Source organism: Apis florea, unplaced genomic scaffold (assembly GCF_048593485.1).
Source record: "Apis florea isolate Af1SG1 unplaced genomic scaffold, ASM4859348v1 contig_3585_pilon, whole genome shotgun sequence".
NCBI lineage: Eukaryota > Metazoa > Arthropoda > Insecta > Hymenoptera > Apidae > Apis > Apis florea.
Genome location: NW_028256788.1, coordinates 782,713 through 802,131, shown reverse-complemented (window position 1 = coordinate 802,131; position 19,419 = coordinate 782,713). Strand labels below are relative to the sequence as shown.

General features: G+C 36.2%; 2 protein-coding genes across 8 annotated transcripts in view; one reads left to right on the top strand and one right to left on the bottom strand.

Annotated features, from left to right (window-relative positions):
• The window catches only part of Pgant9 (polypeptide N-acetylgalactosaminyltransferase 9), a 324,242-nt gene that overhangs the window by 304,542 nt on the left and 281 nt on the right, over positions 1-19,419 (bottom strand). The gene's annotated exons all lie outside the window — the stretch shown is intronic.
• LOC100871939 (arrestin domain-containing protein 17) lies at positions 5,356-11,872 on the top strand. Of its 3 annotated transcripts, none has more exons than XM_086914217.1 (8): positions 5,356-6,009; positions 6,088-6,203; positions 7,929-8,048; positions 8,127-8,332; positions 8,676-8,849; positions 9,191-9,364; positions 10,047-10,290; positions 11,159-11,872. In XM_086914217.1, exons 1-8 carry the CDS (start codon positions 5,954-5,956, stop codon positions 11,317-11,319), a joined length of 1,251 nt encoding a protein of 416 aa, XP_086770343.1. In that variant the 5' UTR covers positions 5,356-5,953; the 3' UTR covers positions 11,320-11,872. The 3 variants fall into 3 exon arrangements, with proteins under 3 accessions (XP_086770343.1, XP_003694543.1, XP_012343200.1); XM_003694495.4 differs by having other exon boundaries at positions 5,358-6,009; positions 8,118-8,332; XM_012487746.3 differs by having other exon boundaries at positions 5,361-6,009; positions 8,118-8,332; positions 11,162-11,872.

Sequence of the window (19,419 nt, the reverse complement as noted above, 5' to 3'; positions counted from 1 at the left end):
AGTCGGCTGGTGCAACGCTTTATCTCCGTCTAACGAAGCTGTGGTCCGAGATTGCGGCACGTGGAACATCAGGAACTCGTTAGTGCGTGAAGCATCCAGGTATTCCGGAAACTAACTCCATTTACCACCGGTACCACGAGCCACGGTGCAGATCAGAGAGGCCTGACCGAATTAGAACGTTTCGTCCCTTCGAAACGTAATTTACGTTTCCACCGGAACGAATTGATTTGCTGCGCCGATTTAACCGTTAGGTGGCTAGGTCCAGAGTTGTGAAATAATCGAAAATCTTACGGGCTGGTTTCCAATTCCAATCGTTTATTCGTTCCTTTCCTTCTCTCTTTTCTTTTTCTCTCTTCTTTTTTTTTTTTTTTTCATTTTGTCCGTTTTCGTAAACAAGAGAGAGGTATCGATCGATCGATCGATACACGGTACAAAGTTTTCTTTGCAAATTAGTTTGCATCGATTTAAATTGGCTTTCATCGACGAGCGTGAAACGCACAGAGGCCCGACGTTTGTTTTCTGGAACTCTGCTCGAGTAAATATGGCCGCTATTTGTACGGAAACTTTTGTAACAATAAATAAATCGCTCGAATTTACTTGTTTGCCGGCTAAAACTGTTGACCCTTCGTTCGTCAGTCAGTTTTTTAATAAAATTTCTGTTCGTTACACGAACGACGCTCGTTAAAAAGTAAAGTATAAATGGTATCAATCCCTCTCGACCTCGTTTAATCCCTTCTCGAGTGTTTCACCTAGCCATTTTTAGATCTAAGTGATTTTATTATTAATATCTTTGTGCCTTGAGTCTGTTACTCGTTCTTAATTAGACTCGTTCTTCTAAAAGTTCTTCGAGAAATTCTACGAAATTCGATGTAACAACGTTTCGAATGACAATCTGTTTCAAATAGGAATTAACTAGATTTTCGATTTTTGAAATGGTTGAAAGATGCTAACCTAATTCTTAATCTTAATCTTAACCTCAAATATATAAATAAACAATAGAATTAGAAAATGTGAGAGAAATTTAAAACTTTCATTCAGAACTTTCTTCATTCAGAACTTTGCATGTTGATGAGGAGAGCGATGACAAAAATATTAAAATTTCCTAGAGATGTCATGCATATTATAATTCCCTGGCTTCCTTTGGATCACTTTCGGATTCACTTCAAGTCTGCCACCAAAGTTCAAATCGAATTTATCGAATCACACTTTAATAGAATCCATTCTCTCCTCGTCCCATTCACGGGGATAAATATTCCAATATTCGAACCATTTATTCTTCTTCACTACGATCATTTGATCCCAGATTCCAGCAAAAAAATTCGTGGCGCGACAAAGGGGAATACTCTTTCGAGGCTTACGCGGGCAAAAATTATACATGGGGTTGGTGGCACGCGTTCGTAAGGGTTGCCAGAGAAAAGAGGGGTAAAGAGACGCGGTAATTATTATCATTGGAATTTATGGTGACGCAGGGATTATCCTTTCTACGTGTTCACTGCCCTGCAGAACCGCAAGAAACTATTATTACCCTCCCCCATGTTTCTTGTTTTGCCATACATCTGTCCCGGAGGACGCACTTGTCCTTAGGTAAAAGTCATAAATCAGCCTCTACCCTGGCTGCACACGAGTAGAATTCTGCCTCGATAAAAAAAAAAAAAAAAAAACGAGAATCGAACGATACAAGTGAACACGATAAGGGAATCGAAGTGTTCGCGATGCCTCCAGATAAGATTTCGCTTTTACTCGTCTCTGTCCGGTGAAAAATAGGATGGATGGATCGAGCAGCACATCGTTCAATCGAAATTCGATTGATAGGCATGGCGTTGAAATGAATTGATTTTGAAAGGAAGCTTGATGCGTTCTATAAATCGCTTGCTCATTGCTGAAATTGACGATAAAAGATAAAAATTTTATAGATCAAAAATTCCAATAAATTCAAAAAAAGATCGATCTTCCAGAATGAAATAAATAAAATAATTCGTTTCTAATCCGATTAATGTAAAAAAAATTCCAACTATCGATACTTTAACCATATCGCCATTAATAATATACGCGGTAAGGGTTTTATCTTCCGACTGAAATATCTCTGTTGCGACGGAGTTACATATTATTAGCCAGGATTAACATCAACTTTCTCTATAACATTTGATAAGGGACATTTGAAAGGATTCGAATACAAAGCGAATATATAACGAACATTGACATCAAAGAGATTTTTGTCATCAGGGGGGAAAAAAGCTACGATACCTTTCAGCCAGTATTAGGATGAATAAAAGATATCGGTCGAAACATATATATGTGCTTATACACAGACCATTAATTGTAAAATTTTATATTATTCTTCTTGAATAATGTTATCTTTAAAAAAATATATTCGTTTTAAATTATTATGTGAATTATTTTCATCTGTGTGAAACTATATACCTCGAACACATTAATACAAAATGGGGGATATCATCTTTCGATAAATGATAAGAAACAGAACGATCGTAAAACAAGGAAAAATACAATGAAATTCAAAATGAGTATGCATTCTCGAATTGAAAGCACGTTTTCAAAAAAAAAAAATATTTTTGACAAAAATATTTTCTCCTTTATCTTATTCGGATTACTTGGAAAAATTATTATGACATACATTATATAGAATCAAGTATAGAAATCTTTACGACACGTAAATTTACTTTCCCATTAAACGCATCAGGTATATTAAGAGTTAATAAAACGGCAAACGAGATAACTTGTACGCGTGAATATCTTCTAAATTTGCGGTCGCGTTAAATCAACCTACGGTTGAAATATCCCTGGTTGAAATTCGATACAGAATCCAAGGTTCTTGTTGAAGTGCATTCGTTGGCCACGAAGTTTCTTTAACGCCTGAGCCAGGCCAGAAAGTGGAAGAATTATTGCGTTGTGTATAGATACGCCGTAGGAGGCGCTCCCATCGTAACTCTTTACGATCCATTCAGACGATAGCCGAAGGATCGATGGCCGAGCATTATTGTGAAATTTTCTTATTACGTGTAAAACGAGGAGCCGCGCGTGATTAACTATCTTTGAAAAGAACGGACAAGAACCAGATCGCTAATTAAAGTCGTCTGTATTACCATAGGTATACTACCGGTCGGGTGAGCGTGTGCAATTAATTCTCCGCAATATCTGGTTACCGTGCTACGCGGATACAAGAGTATAGATAAGTATAGGATAGGACGGGTGCAAGAAGGATGGAGTTATACTCGATTATTCGAATTTACGTCCTCTCTCGGAATTCTTGCTTCTCCTTTCGCGATTCTTGATACGACTTTTTTGCAATCCGTATATCCTTACTTCGGTCTGACATGATCGGAATTGCCACTTTAATAACGTTGGAATTGTGATATATCGTCGTAAGGTGTATTATTTAACTCGAAGGAAGGAAGGTAGCAAAAGGAAAACAGAAGAATCTCTCGTTTCCTCGAAAGCGAATGGGGAATCGTAACGAAGTTCTCTCAGAATATATGGCAAGCATATATACGTAAAATATACGTATTTACATCGATTCTAATTATCTTTCTAAGATAAGATATATTTAAATATTAATATATATAAATTAAGAATTTGATCAATAAATATATATATTACAGGAAATAATATAGTAAAAAAAAAAAAAAAAAAAAAAATAGAACTAGAAGATTAAATTTACATTGTGGCAGGATTGGTCGTGATCCGTCTAACGTAAAACCGAGTTATAATTCGTTTCGCGTAACAGGCGTCAGTTGGTAGCCGCAAAAAGAAAAAGAAAAAAAAAAGAAGAAGAAAAAAGAAAAAAGGAAATTTCACGCCGTAGAGCCGCTGTGAACACTGGTTCACCGCAAGTGTAAACCGATAATTATACAACAGCGTGCATTGGGTCCATGCATGTCGCAATTAACAGCCCCGCGACGTTTCGAACTCGCCGCTTAATTTCCTGTATAAAGTACACGGTCAATTATGTAAACGTCGCTCTCGTTACTTTCCCAGACGAAAGTGAACATCCGGCACGAGTGTGTTACGTCAAATCACGTTCGTTTAACGCGCGGCCGTGGACGTTCATTAGAGGAATTATTGGTAAAATAGATGTCACCATGTGCGTGAAATCCATCAACCATTGATATGGAAGGGAACGCTTGTTGCGTTGGTTGAATCGTCTCGCCTTTTTTATTTTAAAAAAAAATAATAAATCGAAGTTCAATATAGAAAGGAATTGTGTCGTTTAACTTGTACCTTCAGTTTTTTATCGTAAAAAAAGTAAAAGGAATTGTGATGACGTTGAGTCTAAAATAGATGAAAGTAATGAAAATTTTGTGGTAAAATTTTATTACAAGTTTCAGAGATCGAAGGGATATTCTTTTTTGAAGAAATTCATATTTTGATCAACATTGATCGTTCGTGATCTAATTTTTCGATAATAGAATAATATTCATAATGTTATAATTGGATAATAATGTAATATTACATTAGAAAAAACGATCTTAAATCCCTTCGACGTGAAGACTCGTGTTTTTGGAAGAACGTTAACGAAGATCTTTCAGTTTCCTGAATTTTGAATATGTCGCAGTTCAAATTCGCTGCATTCGGTATGCAGGTGCAGAGATGTTGCATACATCCCTAATACTATCCAGTAAATTCAGTAGTTTCAACGTGAAGCCATTTTCGTGAATTTATAATGGACTGATTATTATTAGAAAGAGCGCGAAAGTCGAGAAAATTAAGTACGTTCCAAGTACAAAACCCCGAATTAATAATAGAACGGCGAGGAAAAATTTTTTCAAACGAGAAAGAACGAGGGAAATGTTTAACCTCGAAAATAGCAAACGGGTCACCGCTCACTGTCATAAATTCAGATCACGTCGCAATTCTTAACAAGATCCTTGAACGTGTCTTTATCCTAACTTGCATATCATCGTACACACGCGTACACGACGCGATGTTTAAAATCTCCAAGCATCTCGATTCTTTTTCTTCTTCTTTTTTTTTTTATTAGTCCAAAATTTTAATCAGTCCGTTAATTAAGCGTACATCGCGCATATCGTACACTCGATATGAAGAAGGAAAGAAAAATAATACAACTCCGGTCCATCCATCTAAATTTGTCGAAAAATTTGTTCGAAAGAATTAACTCTCGGTTGGGCAATGGCGCATCAACGTGGCAGAAAAGTGGCAGCGATGCGGCAGAATTTAAACGGTGCAAGTCACCCCGATTCTCAGGTGATCCTAAAATGGTCGATACGGGTGCCCCTATTACGCGGCCCGCCCTTAATTCAGAGTTACGCCACTGCGGCGTGCATCTACCTGTGAGGAAGAGGCTCCACACCGATGGGAGTCCTTCGATTATCCGGGCCAGAGGAGGCGAAAGAGCAAAGGTTGGTCTCGCAGTACGCGACGGAATGTCGCCGTTATATTGGCGAACCAAAAGACGCATGCGTCACCGTTCGAGGACTCGCCTGCTGCAATTTTGGAATCTTGTCAACAAACATCTCACTGCTGCCTTAACCGGTTACCTAGTCCAACCTTCCTCGCGTCCGTGCCTTTGATTTCTTTTTTTTTCCCCCCCACCGATCGAAGGTTGACAGTGTGCTCGAGCCGCGATATAGATCTCGTTCCGGAAACGTTTAGTCGGCATTAATCGAAAGATTTATCGGTGCATATCACGCGGCGTTATATCATTACACCGTCTGTCCACACGAAAAGAAACGAACAGGTCGCTTATTGAGAATGCATCCGGTGAACAATTATTGAGACAAACCGGAAAGTGATTCTTTTTCAAGGAGAGAAAAAGCTTTTTCTCTTTTTTTCTATTGCGAGTGGAACGGGATCTGTGATACAGTGAGAAAGTGTCTTTGCATCGAATAAAAAAAAAAAAAGGAAAAAAAGAAGAAAGGAAAAAAAGATTGATGAGTTGAGAACGGTTGAAAGGGGTTGTACACGCACGTGCCAGATAATGGAGGACGAGGAGACTGAAACCGATCGGTCGATCGCCGAGACTCTCTCCAAAAGGTAGAACAAAAAGATTAATTAACCATAGTGGAAACGAGTTCTGTTACACGAATCTGTTTCTGTATCTCTGTGGTGTAGTATCGGATTCCGGCGAATCGATATCGTCCTCGATCATCCTCAAAAGGTCTATTACAGCGGACATCAGATCTCAGGGAACGTCCACTTGGAGCTGGATGAGCCGACCAACGCTTTAGGTAGGTAAGCCGTCCTCGTGGGCAATTTGAGAAAAGAACAGGGAACAGAATTTAATCAAGAACGATCACCTTTAGAGAAGAAAATAAGAGAATTTCGATCGCTCGTGCTATCATGCTCAATATCAAAGCAAAACGATGATTTGAGGCAAGCTTTCTCCTTCAGGTAGATATCGGAGAAAGTTGTTTCCAACGAGTGTTTGTCGGGAGTGAACTGTTAAAATTTATCAAATATTCGTGAACGGAAAGTAGATCGACTCTTAGATAGACTCTTTTGCGAAGAGACGTCATAATTAATCTTTGAAAAATACGATTGTCGCAAATAAATTTGTGTCGCGGAACAAGAGTGATAGTGGTTTCAAGTCTCTCTCTCTCTCTCTTTTCTAGTTTTGGTAAACTTCCTTTTCTATCCGGGATATGTCGAAAACGGGTTAGTTGGTATGGATAGGCAGAGGGAAGATATTCGATTGGCTGGTTGTAACGAGGCACGATCAACTTGATATTTATTCTCGTGATGTTTACCCGTGTTGTCGGTTCGCAATCAAAAAAAATTTTCTTCTCTGCCGGAGTCGAATGCGTGCCAAACGTGCCATCGATCGAGTTGCATAACGGGTGACCTAAAAGACTTCGCTACGCTGAATACACGTCACCGGGGACGATGTGTACCACGTGATTCTGGTATTGCAGGAACGCTTTTAGAATGGATAGAGCTGAGAAAGAGTCTTTGCTATACGTAGAGTACATTCACGAGGTGAACCTTTTCTAAGTTTAGATGGATCGTTAAACAGTGTCTAATATGGTGTTGCCAGTTAAATATGTACATGTGTTTTGCACGTGCCCTTTGCTTAACAGATCTCAGTCTTTCGAAATCTTGCTAAATCTAGATCTTGTTTTTTCCTGTTCCAACATTTCGACTCAAATCTTTTTATTTGAATCATCTGCGGTTTTTAATTACGATAGAATTATATTATTGGTAATCGATAAAGTTTATTAAATAGATTAGAATACGTTGTTTCAATTAACCGTAATACTTAAATTTTTTTTCTTATTTAATCAACTTTTAGATTAGCACGTATTGCATCATGTTGCGTAAGATATGTCCTATGGCATTTTCTAAACGTAAAATTATTTTTTAATACATTTTAACAAAAAATTATATTTTACCACGAAGCATATAATATCGTGTATATTAAAATCGATATTATAATAAAACGTGGAAATATCATTGTATAGAAAATGCTTGTGCAGATGTATTCGGTAGAATATCTTAGTGCATATCTTAGAAGTCGTATCAAACGAAAACGAACGTTTTAGTTAATGTCCAGTTAAACGAAACACCTGCCAATAGAATTTCGAAACGCGAATTCCTGTTATCCGAACGAAAAATCAGACAGTGTACTCCACTCTGTACAAACTGTTTTTCCTTTTAACGAATTCGGACAAATGGAGTTGTACCAGTAGAATAACTTTAACTTTACGCGGACAACCCGAGTCATTTATACTCGCCATTCCTTTTTCTTCATTTGTTCGAGTTCACTCTCAAATGATCTGAGAAATATCTTCTCGAAGATATTTCGTTATACGATCGCGTTTGAAAAATTAATTTTTTTCAACAAAAAAAAGGAAAAAAAATGGCACCCTCATAAATGACCCAGATTGGCCAACGAGGATTGAAGACGAACAATTTTTTTTCATAACACTTTCCTTCACCTTCATCTTTCCACGCAGGAATTAGGCTAAAATGCAAGGGGGAGGCTCAAGTGTATTTCACCGATCGATCAGCTGGCATTCGACGTAAGTTTTCAGCGTTCGAGAATTATCTCCACGTGGAAACGTATGTGGTCGGCGGTAAGTAGAAGACATTGCAGATAGGCGAACGCGAGATGTCGGATTAACAGATTCTCGTCACGATGGTAGATGGTAAAGAAAAATCTGTGATAACTGGAGGCGTGTACCCGTTCAGCTTAACGCTCCCAGAGAAGTTGCCGTGCAGCTTCGAGGGCCGATACGGACGAGTACGATACTCGATTAGGGCATTGTTGGACGTAACGAGCATTTATCGGTTTTCCACCAATATTATTCCATTCACGGTGGCTCCTATTCTTGACCTTAATCGAGATCCTCTCGCTCCCGTGAGTAGAAATCTAACAACCAATCATATTCCCCTCGAGATGTGATTTCATTTCGTGGGATTCGATGCTCTTTCGAATTAAATGCTCGATCATTGCGCTTTCTTAACTTTCATCGTGTTTTTAAATTTTCCGATCGTTTGTTTTCTTTTTAGCGCGATTTGTTTCGTAGATGTCTCTACGAAATCTGATTGAAAGAAAAAAAAAAAGGAAATGGAAAATCTTTAATTTATTCGTAATAACAATTGGACAATTATTGTATATTGAAGGATGAATGCGCAAAGATTGAACTTGAATCGATATTGTATTTAAATAATACGAGAACAACGTGAAACAATCTTTTCAGTTGCCTATAAATATCAAACAATCGAAGATGTACATCGGCCAAACGGAACCCCTCACCGTGTCCATGTCTCTTCCGGTCCGAGGTTACGTCCCTGGCCAAGCTATACCAATCACGATACTCATGACGAACCTCTCTACAGTTGTGGTTACCAAAATTAGAATCGTTTTTAAAAAAGTAACCCTGTTTCCTCATAAGTATCTTAAACAAATTATGAATATATAATTTGCTCTTTTTTCTTTTTTTTTAATCGCATGCTGCATAATCTTTAATTTCGTCTTATAGTTAAAAATACTATATTACAGCAGTATAATGTAAAAGTAGTTATATAACGTGCGTATATTATAGCGGTAGAGGAATTTCTATCTTCTATATAGAATTTTGCTTGAGAACAGCACATTTCGACGCGGCGTACATTGCAGTAAAAGTTATCTGGGTCATGCCCGTGATATATTTTCTTTTATTAGATCTCTAGATCCCTGGCATCAGGTTGTTCTAAATGGTGCATATTTTCATAGGTGGTGTCTTATCACTCGACGGAAAAGTCGCGTAAGCACAAAGAAATCATAGTAGAAGTAGAACAGCCCGTTAATAAAGACTCCGATACGTACGACGTCACGTTTGACGTTCCTGCAGTACCACCTACCGGGATGATCCACTGCAACATCATCGACGTTCTGTACACGCTTAAAGTGAGACTGTCTCGTATTTACCACGATAAAATCGGAATCGACCGATATTATATATAACTCCCCCCGGGAATCTAATTTCCATATTAATTGCTATTTTGTGTCGCCGGAGAAAGTAGAAAATTTATACAGAAAATTGTCTCAAAAATTCTTTCTCCTTCTCTTTTTCTTCCATCGTACTAATCTTTGCTCTCCTCTACATTTTTCGCGATTAATTATACTTGTATCTCTACACTCGGATCTCTATCCTATCTCGAACATTAATCTGAATAGACAGACATCTGGATAAATTTTGCATTTTAAAAAAAGAAATCTCGAGAAGAATTTTTGGAACAATCTCCTATTAATTCCTAACTTTTAACCCAACTTTTTCCGACACGATTTTATTCTCTTATTCAATTAATCAATTAATCGAGTCATGCCACTTAAATTATTCACGGATATGATTAAAAATATAACATTTGGTCGGCACAAAATACAACGGCCCCTCGTTGACAACGACCCATTGTCAGTTTCGTTTACGCGAGATGTCAACGAATCGGGCGAAGTAAAAAGAATCCTCGTTAAAATTAATCGGATCGTTAAACGTAGCGTATACACACGCCTTTCCGCCGATAGTGTGCGCGCGTATAAAACGAATATCCTTCCTTTTCTTCTTTCTTTTCTTTCTCTTTTTCACCGAAAGGTCGAGGCCTGCGTAGACGTGAGCGAGTGGTACTACAGAATGTTTCAGAAGAACTTGAAACTGCGAACAAATATAGTAGTCGGCACGGTGCCGCTTCAAAATTACGAGACCCCGCAAAAAACGGCGGACGTGACGGAGGATTTTTCGCTCCATCCCCGGTGCACCACGGCGACCATCACGGAGGACGACACGCAGCCGTTGAAAAACTCGGAGAGGGTGGAGAGGGGGAGGTCGAGTTTGTCTCGTACGTATCGCGCACGATATACACACACATCTGCCACTGCCTGTGTTAATTACAGGTATTTGCGGGAAACTACAGGTTTACATTATCTCTCCTTTTCGAGAGAATGCAAATATTCGGGAAGACTGCCACTTTGCCCCGCTTAATTAAAACTTTCTCCGTGAAATTTCTATTGGAACACTGTTGCGTTGCGCGCATCGAATACTACGAATAATTATATTTCAATAAGATATTATTTTGCGCAGAAGAGAAGAATGTGTGTTCCTTTTAACTAGTGTTGGAATTAATACAAATTTCTGTGAGAACGTTATTAAGCTTTGCGTAATTATTAATTGTGCGTTGAGAATTATGGAATCGTTAAAAAATTTTTATTGGAACACTGTTGCGCGCGTCGAATAATTATATTTCAATAAGATATTATTTTGCGCAGAAGAGAAGGAAAGAGAAGAATGTGTGTTCCCTTTAACTAGTGTTGGAAGTAATACAAATTTCTGTGAGAACTTCTGTTATTAAGCTTTGCATAATTATTAATTATGGGATCGTTGAAGAATCATTCTTATATTTTTATTAAGACAAATTAGATATTATCATAAAAAAAAAAGTAATTTCATGTGTTATTTAAATTAACAAAGATGTTAATTAGAGGTTTAAAGAAAACTCTTTATCCTTTAACTCATCCTCTAAGAAATTTATTTTAATTTAGTCTGGAAAATTCGGTATTTCCATTCGAACAATAAGAGAATTCTATTCAACAAATATTTCAATCCTATCCGTTGTCCCTTAAATGAAACTAATTCATTTATCTCGACAAACCCCGCTATTTACAAAGTGATACTAGCAACAGGAAAGCTAAACTCGTTGTTTCTTCCAGCAGCAGTGCCGTTGTACGAGAAAAGTCAAATATATCGATCCTCGAAACCGGACAAGGACGATCCCACGGGAGACGATGGTGACAGCGATGGAGAAGTCAAGCCGTACTCACCAATGTATCGCGTGTACAAATTCAAATCATCCCTGAAAAAGGCTCGTTAGACGCGTAGAGAGACAGAGAGAGAGAGAGAGAAAAAGAAAAAGAGATCGTTCGATTAATCGTTGAAATCGTTTCGTGTCCGCAACGGATATTCGCGAGAAGAGGAGAGAAGAATAAAAAATTGTGATGATTCATTGAAAGTAAAAGAGAATTGCCGTTTCCTGAAAAAAAATTTTATACAGTTCAAGCGTACGTGAAAAATATGTACGCGAACGAATTTTACGTCCAATTTAGCGCTGTATCGATCGACCGGTTGCCTTCGAATTCTTGCCTTTCGTTTCTTATTTTCTTACGCGAAAAAAAGGAGGAGAAAGAAAATAGCGGGGAAAGGATTATTAGAACGAGAGGTGGAGCACAGAGTGAGATATTAAAATCCGTTGGGACCAACCCGTGCAGCTAATTAAATTCCGTAATCACGCGAACAACTCGCGAGCAAAGTTATTCTGTAATAATTGTTCGAACCGTGCGAGCTACCGATACCATTGAAACCAAGTTTATGAAACACTTAACAACATGTATTGCTTTAAATGTTCAATAAAAATATTCTCCAGTTGAGAACGAATTTTTTCCCCTCCCCTCCTCCTATTATAATTATTCCCCTCTGATAATATCAGATCAAAAAAAGGGGTCAGTTATTAGGTTGTTCGTATCGATATTTGATACAATACGTACAACAGATATATATTTTGTTGAATACGATTAAGAAAGATAATTTGTTTGGCTGGTAAAAAAAGATTAAGAGATCGGGTTTATTATATGGTTAAAGAAAATAACACGTACGTACGTTAAATCGTGAAATGAAAGTTTAATTAAACCCTTGAAATATAAATCAGCCGTAAATAGCAATATGAATATTCATAATAATAGATTAATCAGTGGAAATACACGATCAAGAAATTAAAAATTAACACATGATAGGTGACTCTTAATATTGATCAAAATGCAAATTTACTAATCCATTCCCATTAAAAAAATATCATTCTTCAAAAGAGTTCGCGAAAAAACCTACCTAAAACAACGATTATGCAAAAAATATTTGTATATTTTATATTAATTACTTATATCCAAGTGCATTTTGTGATCGATTAGTGATCATGAAATCATTTTGTTATTATAAAAAATGAAATTTAGAATTTGACAAGAAAAATTTCATCGAAATAATTTAATCGTATAATTCGAAAAGGATACAAAAAGGAAAAAAAATTCGATTAAAGATGGAAAAAATACATTTCAAAAATTCTTATTCGTATTGATCATTAAAACTGTTCCAACTTGGCACAATTCATAATTTTCTCAACGCACGCACGAGGGAAATGTAGAAATGTCTCGTTCGTGTTGCACGTTTGAATTAATGATGTCGTTAATATCCGATTCAACGATAACGCGTATCGATCTTGTCTCGAAAACGGAATTACAGAGAACGATAGCCGAATCGAATGGCGAGTAATCGGTGTACGAGAATCGATGAATGAAAAAAGTCAAAAGAGAAGATTGGGTCTGGTTACCGATGCCACGAGACTTCCGGTGATCGTAGCCCGCCATTCAATGGAAGAAAATAAAAATGCGTTCGATACGGTAGCAGAATTGTAAACTGCCATCGGTTATTTGGCAAACAGTGAATGTCACGAACGGTGTTTCCTGCCGCTTCTTTTTTCATTCAATATTTTCCATTCAAACTTTTATATTTGATAAAATCTAGAGACATTCTCAAGCACAAGCAGTTCAATCGATAATTCCACCATTTATGCGGCATCTAAACATAATATTTTCTTGCTGCGCGCCATCCAACTTTCAAATTATCGAAATGCATCGCATACGAAGTTAAACATCAATTTTTTGACTACATTTTGTTTCGACTTCTTGGGATCGAATTCTTGATTTTGAGATCGGAACGACGATGGAAAGCTTGCTCCAACTTTGACCGCTTTCGATATCGCAACATTGGGTCTTTGATTACGGTAGCCGTCTAGCAAACGCTTCCTCTCCTCCTCTGTTCTCCTACGACGCCGTTACATCTTTCTCCAACGTGGTGTTTACATCTACTTTGAAAGACCACATCATAGGTGGCCAAGTCTGGAGGTTTGGCTTAATCACGATCCTACACCAGAAGGTTATCCTAATTTCATAGTGATTAAACGTTCCGGGCCGGTAGCATCGACCAAGGGAATTCGCAAAATTCACGAAAATTGCAACTTTCTTGCAAATCAACCGATCCTTACTTGAAATTTCTTTAAAATTAATTAATTCTTCGTTTTATTGTAACATTGAATTTCATTTTTTCTTCTTATATAGATAAAAATTAACGAATTATTCTTTGTAAGAATCCTTTCTTCTTATATGCTAATCGTTCATATTTTGATTTTATACTTTAAACGCGATATTGAAATAGAAAATAGCCAATGCTATTTATAGGTTAAAGAACTTAGAATTATTCGTACGCATCTACGCATTTTATTCGAGGAAAGGAAGGAACGAAAGCTCGTTGTGTTCGGCGACGAATCGATCTTTCACCGAGGTCAGGTCGCTTCGATATACGTCGAAGCCACGGCGTCAAAGTGTGCACCTAATTAAAAGTTCGTACTACTTTTGTGGAAAGTGGTGTGGTTCGGTGTTACAAGCATCGGCTGTCAACCGAGAACGAGTCTTCGACAAAGAAACTGTCGCTTGCATTTCGAATCTCTCTCGTATCGTAATTGAGAAAATTCTTCTCTTCTCCTCGCAAACAGCGAACTTTTTCGTTCGTCCACGATAAAACGTTTGATTAAAAAAAAAAAAAGAAAAGAAAAGAAAAGAAAAGAACAATGGAAAAATAAGAAAAACTGAATCGTTACGAGGACAAATAATTTTGCCTTGTTCAATGCAGTTGCAAATCTTTGAATTTTACTCGAAGAGAGATTTTTGTATACTCTCTCGTTCCATTATCCGTTAATTATCCTGAATTAAATTATTTATAAATAACTTCTTTGTCATAACTTCAAGATATATTTGCAATCTTATGGAAGGTTTATAAAAATATCGATACGACGAAAGATCAAAGACTTCTTCAAGGTCACAGGATATGGTAAAAAGAATCCAAGTAAAATATTAACGCATCCACGATGCACGTACATGGAAAATGTCACAGCTATTTTCATTGGTTCAACTTACGTGTGTACGTAACAAACTCTGATTGGAGCAAATCCACGTAAACTCGTCTCCTGCCAGGGGCGGTGCGGGAAATTCAGAGGAAACTTTATCCTTCGGTTGGCAAGTGCCAACATTGCACGCTACCTTGAAAGCGCCTCATTGTATTGCAAACCCGATTTTCAGAGTCTACAGACCCGAAGAAAAGAGTAAGCAGTCGGGTGGGATTGAGTGCATTGGCTGCTTACCTCATAAAGTATTACCCTTCGATTTTTCCAAACAATAGATACAACCCCCGACTCCAGCTTCGAGTCTCCAATTCCTTTATTTCTCCTATTATTTTAATTCCAACACGAAGAAGTCGAAAATTATGAAACATTTAAGATGTACGTAACCACTTGTGCTCGAAAGCTCGAAAACTTCAAGTTCGTTTCAAGGCAAGATCAACTTTTTCGTGCTTCATTTGGTTAAACAAATGTCGATCAACCAGCAATCTATGTATATTTCTGGTTTTCGAGATTTTAATGAAATTGTAATACATCATTAATCGTCGAAGGCAGGATTAAAATTGAAATGAAAGTTGGCCGCGTGATGCTCGAACGATGCGACGACTCGTATCACCCCCTCACCACCCTTCTTCCTTTGAATTTCACCGGTCGATCCTTCGAGAATCACAAACGTTTCCGCGAAGACTAAGCACCGACCGACCGACCGTTTTCATTTTCCTTCGGGAGGATCGTTCACGTTGAATTTAAATCCCCTTCGCTTCTCCTATCTTTCTTCCCCCGGAATCGTATTATTGCATATAATTCTCTGAAGACGCATGAGAACGATACACCCGCAAAAAGGAATCGCAGCAAGGATTTACGAGCGCGTGATTAAAACGTTTGTAAAACGGTCTCACAGGCATGAATTGCTGGCAAGCTAAATCACTTTTGACCTTATTATTGCCCTTTTACAGCATTTTCCACCATGAACAAGGTTTTAAGATCGCTATTCGTTTCTCGTCCCCTTATTCAATTCCTTCGTTCATAGTTGTGCCTACGGCTTTGAGGAAATCTCGATGCTTCTTTGCCACTCCTTCAAAGCTATCTTTACTTTTAACCCGTTTCTAATGAACGTTAAATGCTGCCACTTAACCCAAACTACTCGATATATATTTGATGCTGTGAACCATCTTTGTAAATTTATTCCTTGTTTAATAAAAAATAATCGTTCATCTTCCCTTTCCCGTTTAATTCAATTAATTCGTTTGCTCGAATTTCGAGATGCAAAGAAGCTATGTTGATCGGTAAGAGAATTGTTGAGAACATTCTGATAAAAATTTGAAAAAAAGGAAATTTCTGTTACATCTAAAGTATGGGATAAATCTTAATCCAAATCGATGAAAGATACTTTTAGAACTTGCTCGTTTCAACTCTAATCTAAATAATTTATTCATCCATTCTTAATTCCTGTTCAATTTCATTTTTTTTAACTTGTTCGTCAGACACCAGCAGTTGTATCTAATTCAAGGTAAATCGTTTAATAGGTGAATTCGGAGTTTCCTTGCATCTCGAACATTTTCCAATCTTTGCTTCCCCCAAAATTGTCGAGTGTTATCGCTCGGTTCGTTAAAACCGTGATTGTGTCATGGCCTCCGTAGGTAAATCCGGGACTTATTGAGCCGCGTAGTTAAGTACGGACGGTTAAAACAATTAGCCGCCCTCGACGCGGCTGCACTAGCCTCGGTGTAAACAGCCCTCACCGGTAATTCTGTTATCGGCGCTGGGCGAGCATTCATAGGCTTAACGGGGCTTATTTCTCCCTCTCTTCCTCTTCTGTCCACTTACTCCTCTTTCTCTTTCCAACCTAGCCTTCCGGTGTTGAATTAATAGTCAACTTTCATCGTAGCCAGAGTGCATCAATTCGAACGACATCACCGATCAAGTCAATTTTCTCGATAAAGAAGAGATTTATCATTGTTTCTCCGTTCATCAAAACTACGTAGTGACGATAGTGCATATATTCTCTCCTTCTTTGTTTTCGAAATCGACGACAATATGTTTGTGACGAGTTGCACGCAATTGTACGATTGTAGTAATTGCAACAGAGGCAAATATCTCAAATATATTTATTTTCTATATATTACGGATATTAATTTATTTATATATCGTTGTTAATAATAAATTGGAGGAATAAGAATCGTGATAAATTGATGAACAATCCGTCATCCGCGTATCGAAAAGTATATAATCGTTGCGCGATAAAAAGAAAATTAGAATAATCGTGTCGTCGATATTCGCATATGCCGACAGGATTAAATTATCGAAATTATTTCCCGGATTCTCGATTTATTTCGCAAAGCAATAATATCAAAATCATCCGATCTGGCATTCCAACGTTTTTCAGTTATATATATATTTTAGGTTTTAAACGTTAATGGCAAAATAATCGTAACCAGGAATTCGTTTCATTATCATCCATGATCCTATCGATCAAAGAGAAAAAGGATCATAAATCGTTTCATAAAACGATATGTTGCAATGGACAAAAGGTGTTATACAATTTCATAGACGATCGTTTATGCATTCGCAAATGCACAAATCATTGTACACTCAATTCTGATATCTCTGTATGCATTATACGATAGCTGGACGCTTTAGATAACGATAGACAATAGAACTTTGATATCTGAACCGCTTGATAAGTGTATATATTCTATATATTACATTCTAAAATACCTTTTCCAATTCTCTTTCTCTTCCACAAGTTGTGGAAAATTCACGTCACGAAATATATCATGAAAAAAAACAGATCGACGATCGAAAATGTCGGCAAATTTTATAACGTCCACAATACAATTGCCAATCGTGCGAAATATTTTTTTCGAATGGCACGATGGACGTTGTTAAAGATAGATTAAAATAGAATGATTCGCGAGAGAGAACGCTTGCTCGAATTTAGAAAATTCGGGACATCGTGATAACCAAGGGAAATGAGGAGGTCGAGCTCGCTCGAAAATTACTTTAAAAATCGCGAAAATTAAAAGTTCACGATAAAACCGTATTTTCAAATGTGAAACGGTAAAACGAAATGCAACGCCGTAAAATATTTTTATCGTTTAATCTGGCAGTACGGCTATATTCATCAGCGCGACGTTTTTAACGGATATGCCCGTAGATTAGAGGGAATCGACTTTTTTTTTATCATGCAGATCTATTGTTAACGTAAAAATCATCCGTATCTTTATACCGTAGAATTGATTTTAGTACGAGAACTGCTGTTAATTTTTCAACGTCGGTTTCAATTTCTTTTTCTTTTTTTTCTTTTTTTTTTTTGTTTTTTATAGTTCTTCATTCATAATTTTATACTGAAGAAATTAGAAATGAAACCAGATACGAAAGAAACTTCTTGGAAGAAACGTCACGAAGATACAAAGGATGGTGATAACAATAGATTAGGACTCATTTCCGCAACGCTATTCATTATGACACAATTATAAGAGGTAGTGTTTGATTTTAATTTTGTATTATAAATAAGAAAATTATTATATTCCATAAAATGAATTATTAAAGTTAAAGGATTGTGAAGAAACTCATGTTGGAGACTCTAAATCTTATCATTATATACTTATTTTATAAAATTCATCTGTAAGTTTGTTAAACTTCAGAGAAGATTGATAATTGATTTATAATTTTCCAAGAGATAGATAAGATGTTTAAAAAATTATTAAATTTATAAATTATTAAAGTTTGATAGATTTTGTTAAATTAAAAGTATATTGAATAAAGTTATTCTAAAACAATAAAATAATATTCAAGAGAAATATTAAATATTAAATATTAAATATTACATTGTTTCACAAACTATTTACTTTCCTAGGTTGTTTTAATAAAAGTTTAATAAAAACAACTATGACAATAAATTATATAAAAGTGACATTATTATCATTTCATATCAACGAATAAAGCTTTCTGTATTTACTTCTGTAAGGATGACTGAGTTTCCCAAAATTCGGTATACCATTCAATATTCATGCATGGATAAAGAATCTCCTGACTACGCAATTTCTGCAAGCTTCCTCAATCCTATAAGTACCTCTCTTTTCTTCCCTTTCTTCTTCTCTCGTTTCGCCGGTATAAAATACGTTTACGGATCATCGATTCGATTTTTCACGGAAATATTATGTTATAACCTTGCCTCGTTGCCACTTTTTAAACTTTTTTCTTCAATTTTTCAAAATTTGCATTTTTTCTAATCTTGATATTTTTAAACATTATTCAATCACGAAAATAAATAATTCACGTAATCTCTGCGTATAATATATATAAAAAAAAAACCTTTTATGTATTACTTTCGTCTCGGAATTCGAAGAGCAAAAGCGAAACAACGTAAAAGATAAGCAAGGAAATAATTAAATTGAAAATTAGAAATAGTTTCATTTATATTTGACAAGATTGGAAGAATCAACATATATGAAATAATACTTCAGGAAGTCACTACTTCCTTATCAATGAAATAAATCTTTTGTGTGGGTAGTTTATCCTCTCATGTTATCTCTTTTTTTTCTCTCTAGCTGATTGTCGAAAAATATTAATGATTATTGAACCATTTTAATGGCTGAATTTTAATTCATCTACTTAAATATATTCGATGAAAGTTTAACTAAATCTTTAAATCTACCGAAAAGAAAATCGATATGCGATATTATCGCGTTAAGAAAAATTAAAATGTTTGTGAAACTCTTATGAATTTATGTATTTTTCTATATATATATATATATATATATATATATATATATATATATATATATATATTAACTTTTAATCTTTTAAAAGCTTAAAGAATAATTCATATTCACATAATAATTTTATTTAATACATTATATTTAAAATTTAAATATACATGTAAAAGATTTCAGAATAAAAAATTGAAGAATATTGCAAATTATTTTTTATATTCCTTTTTAAAATTTCTTACTTTATCTTTTTTTAGAA

Excerpts from the sequence above, each read along its gene's own strand:
- LOC100871939 (XM_003694495.4), top strand. The coding sequence starts at position 5,954 with ATGGAGGACGAGGAGACTGAAACCGATCGGTCGATCGCCGAGACTCTC. Across the intron at positions 6,010-6,087 it reads GCCGAGACTCTCTCCAAAAG|TATCGGATTCCGGCGAATCG; the intron begins GTAGAACAAAAA and ends TCTGTGGTGTAG. Across the intron at positions 9,365-10,046 it reads ACGTTCTGTACACGCTTAAA|GTCGAGGCCTGCGTAGACGT; the intron begins GTGAGACTGTCT and ends TTTCACCGAAAG.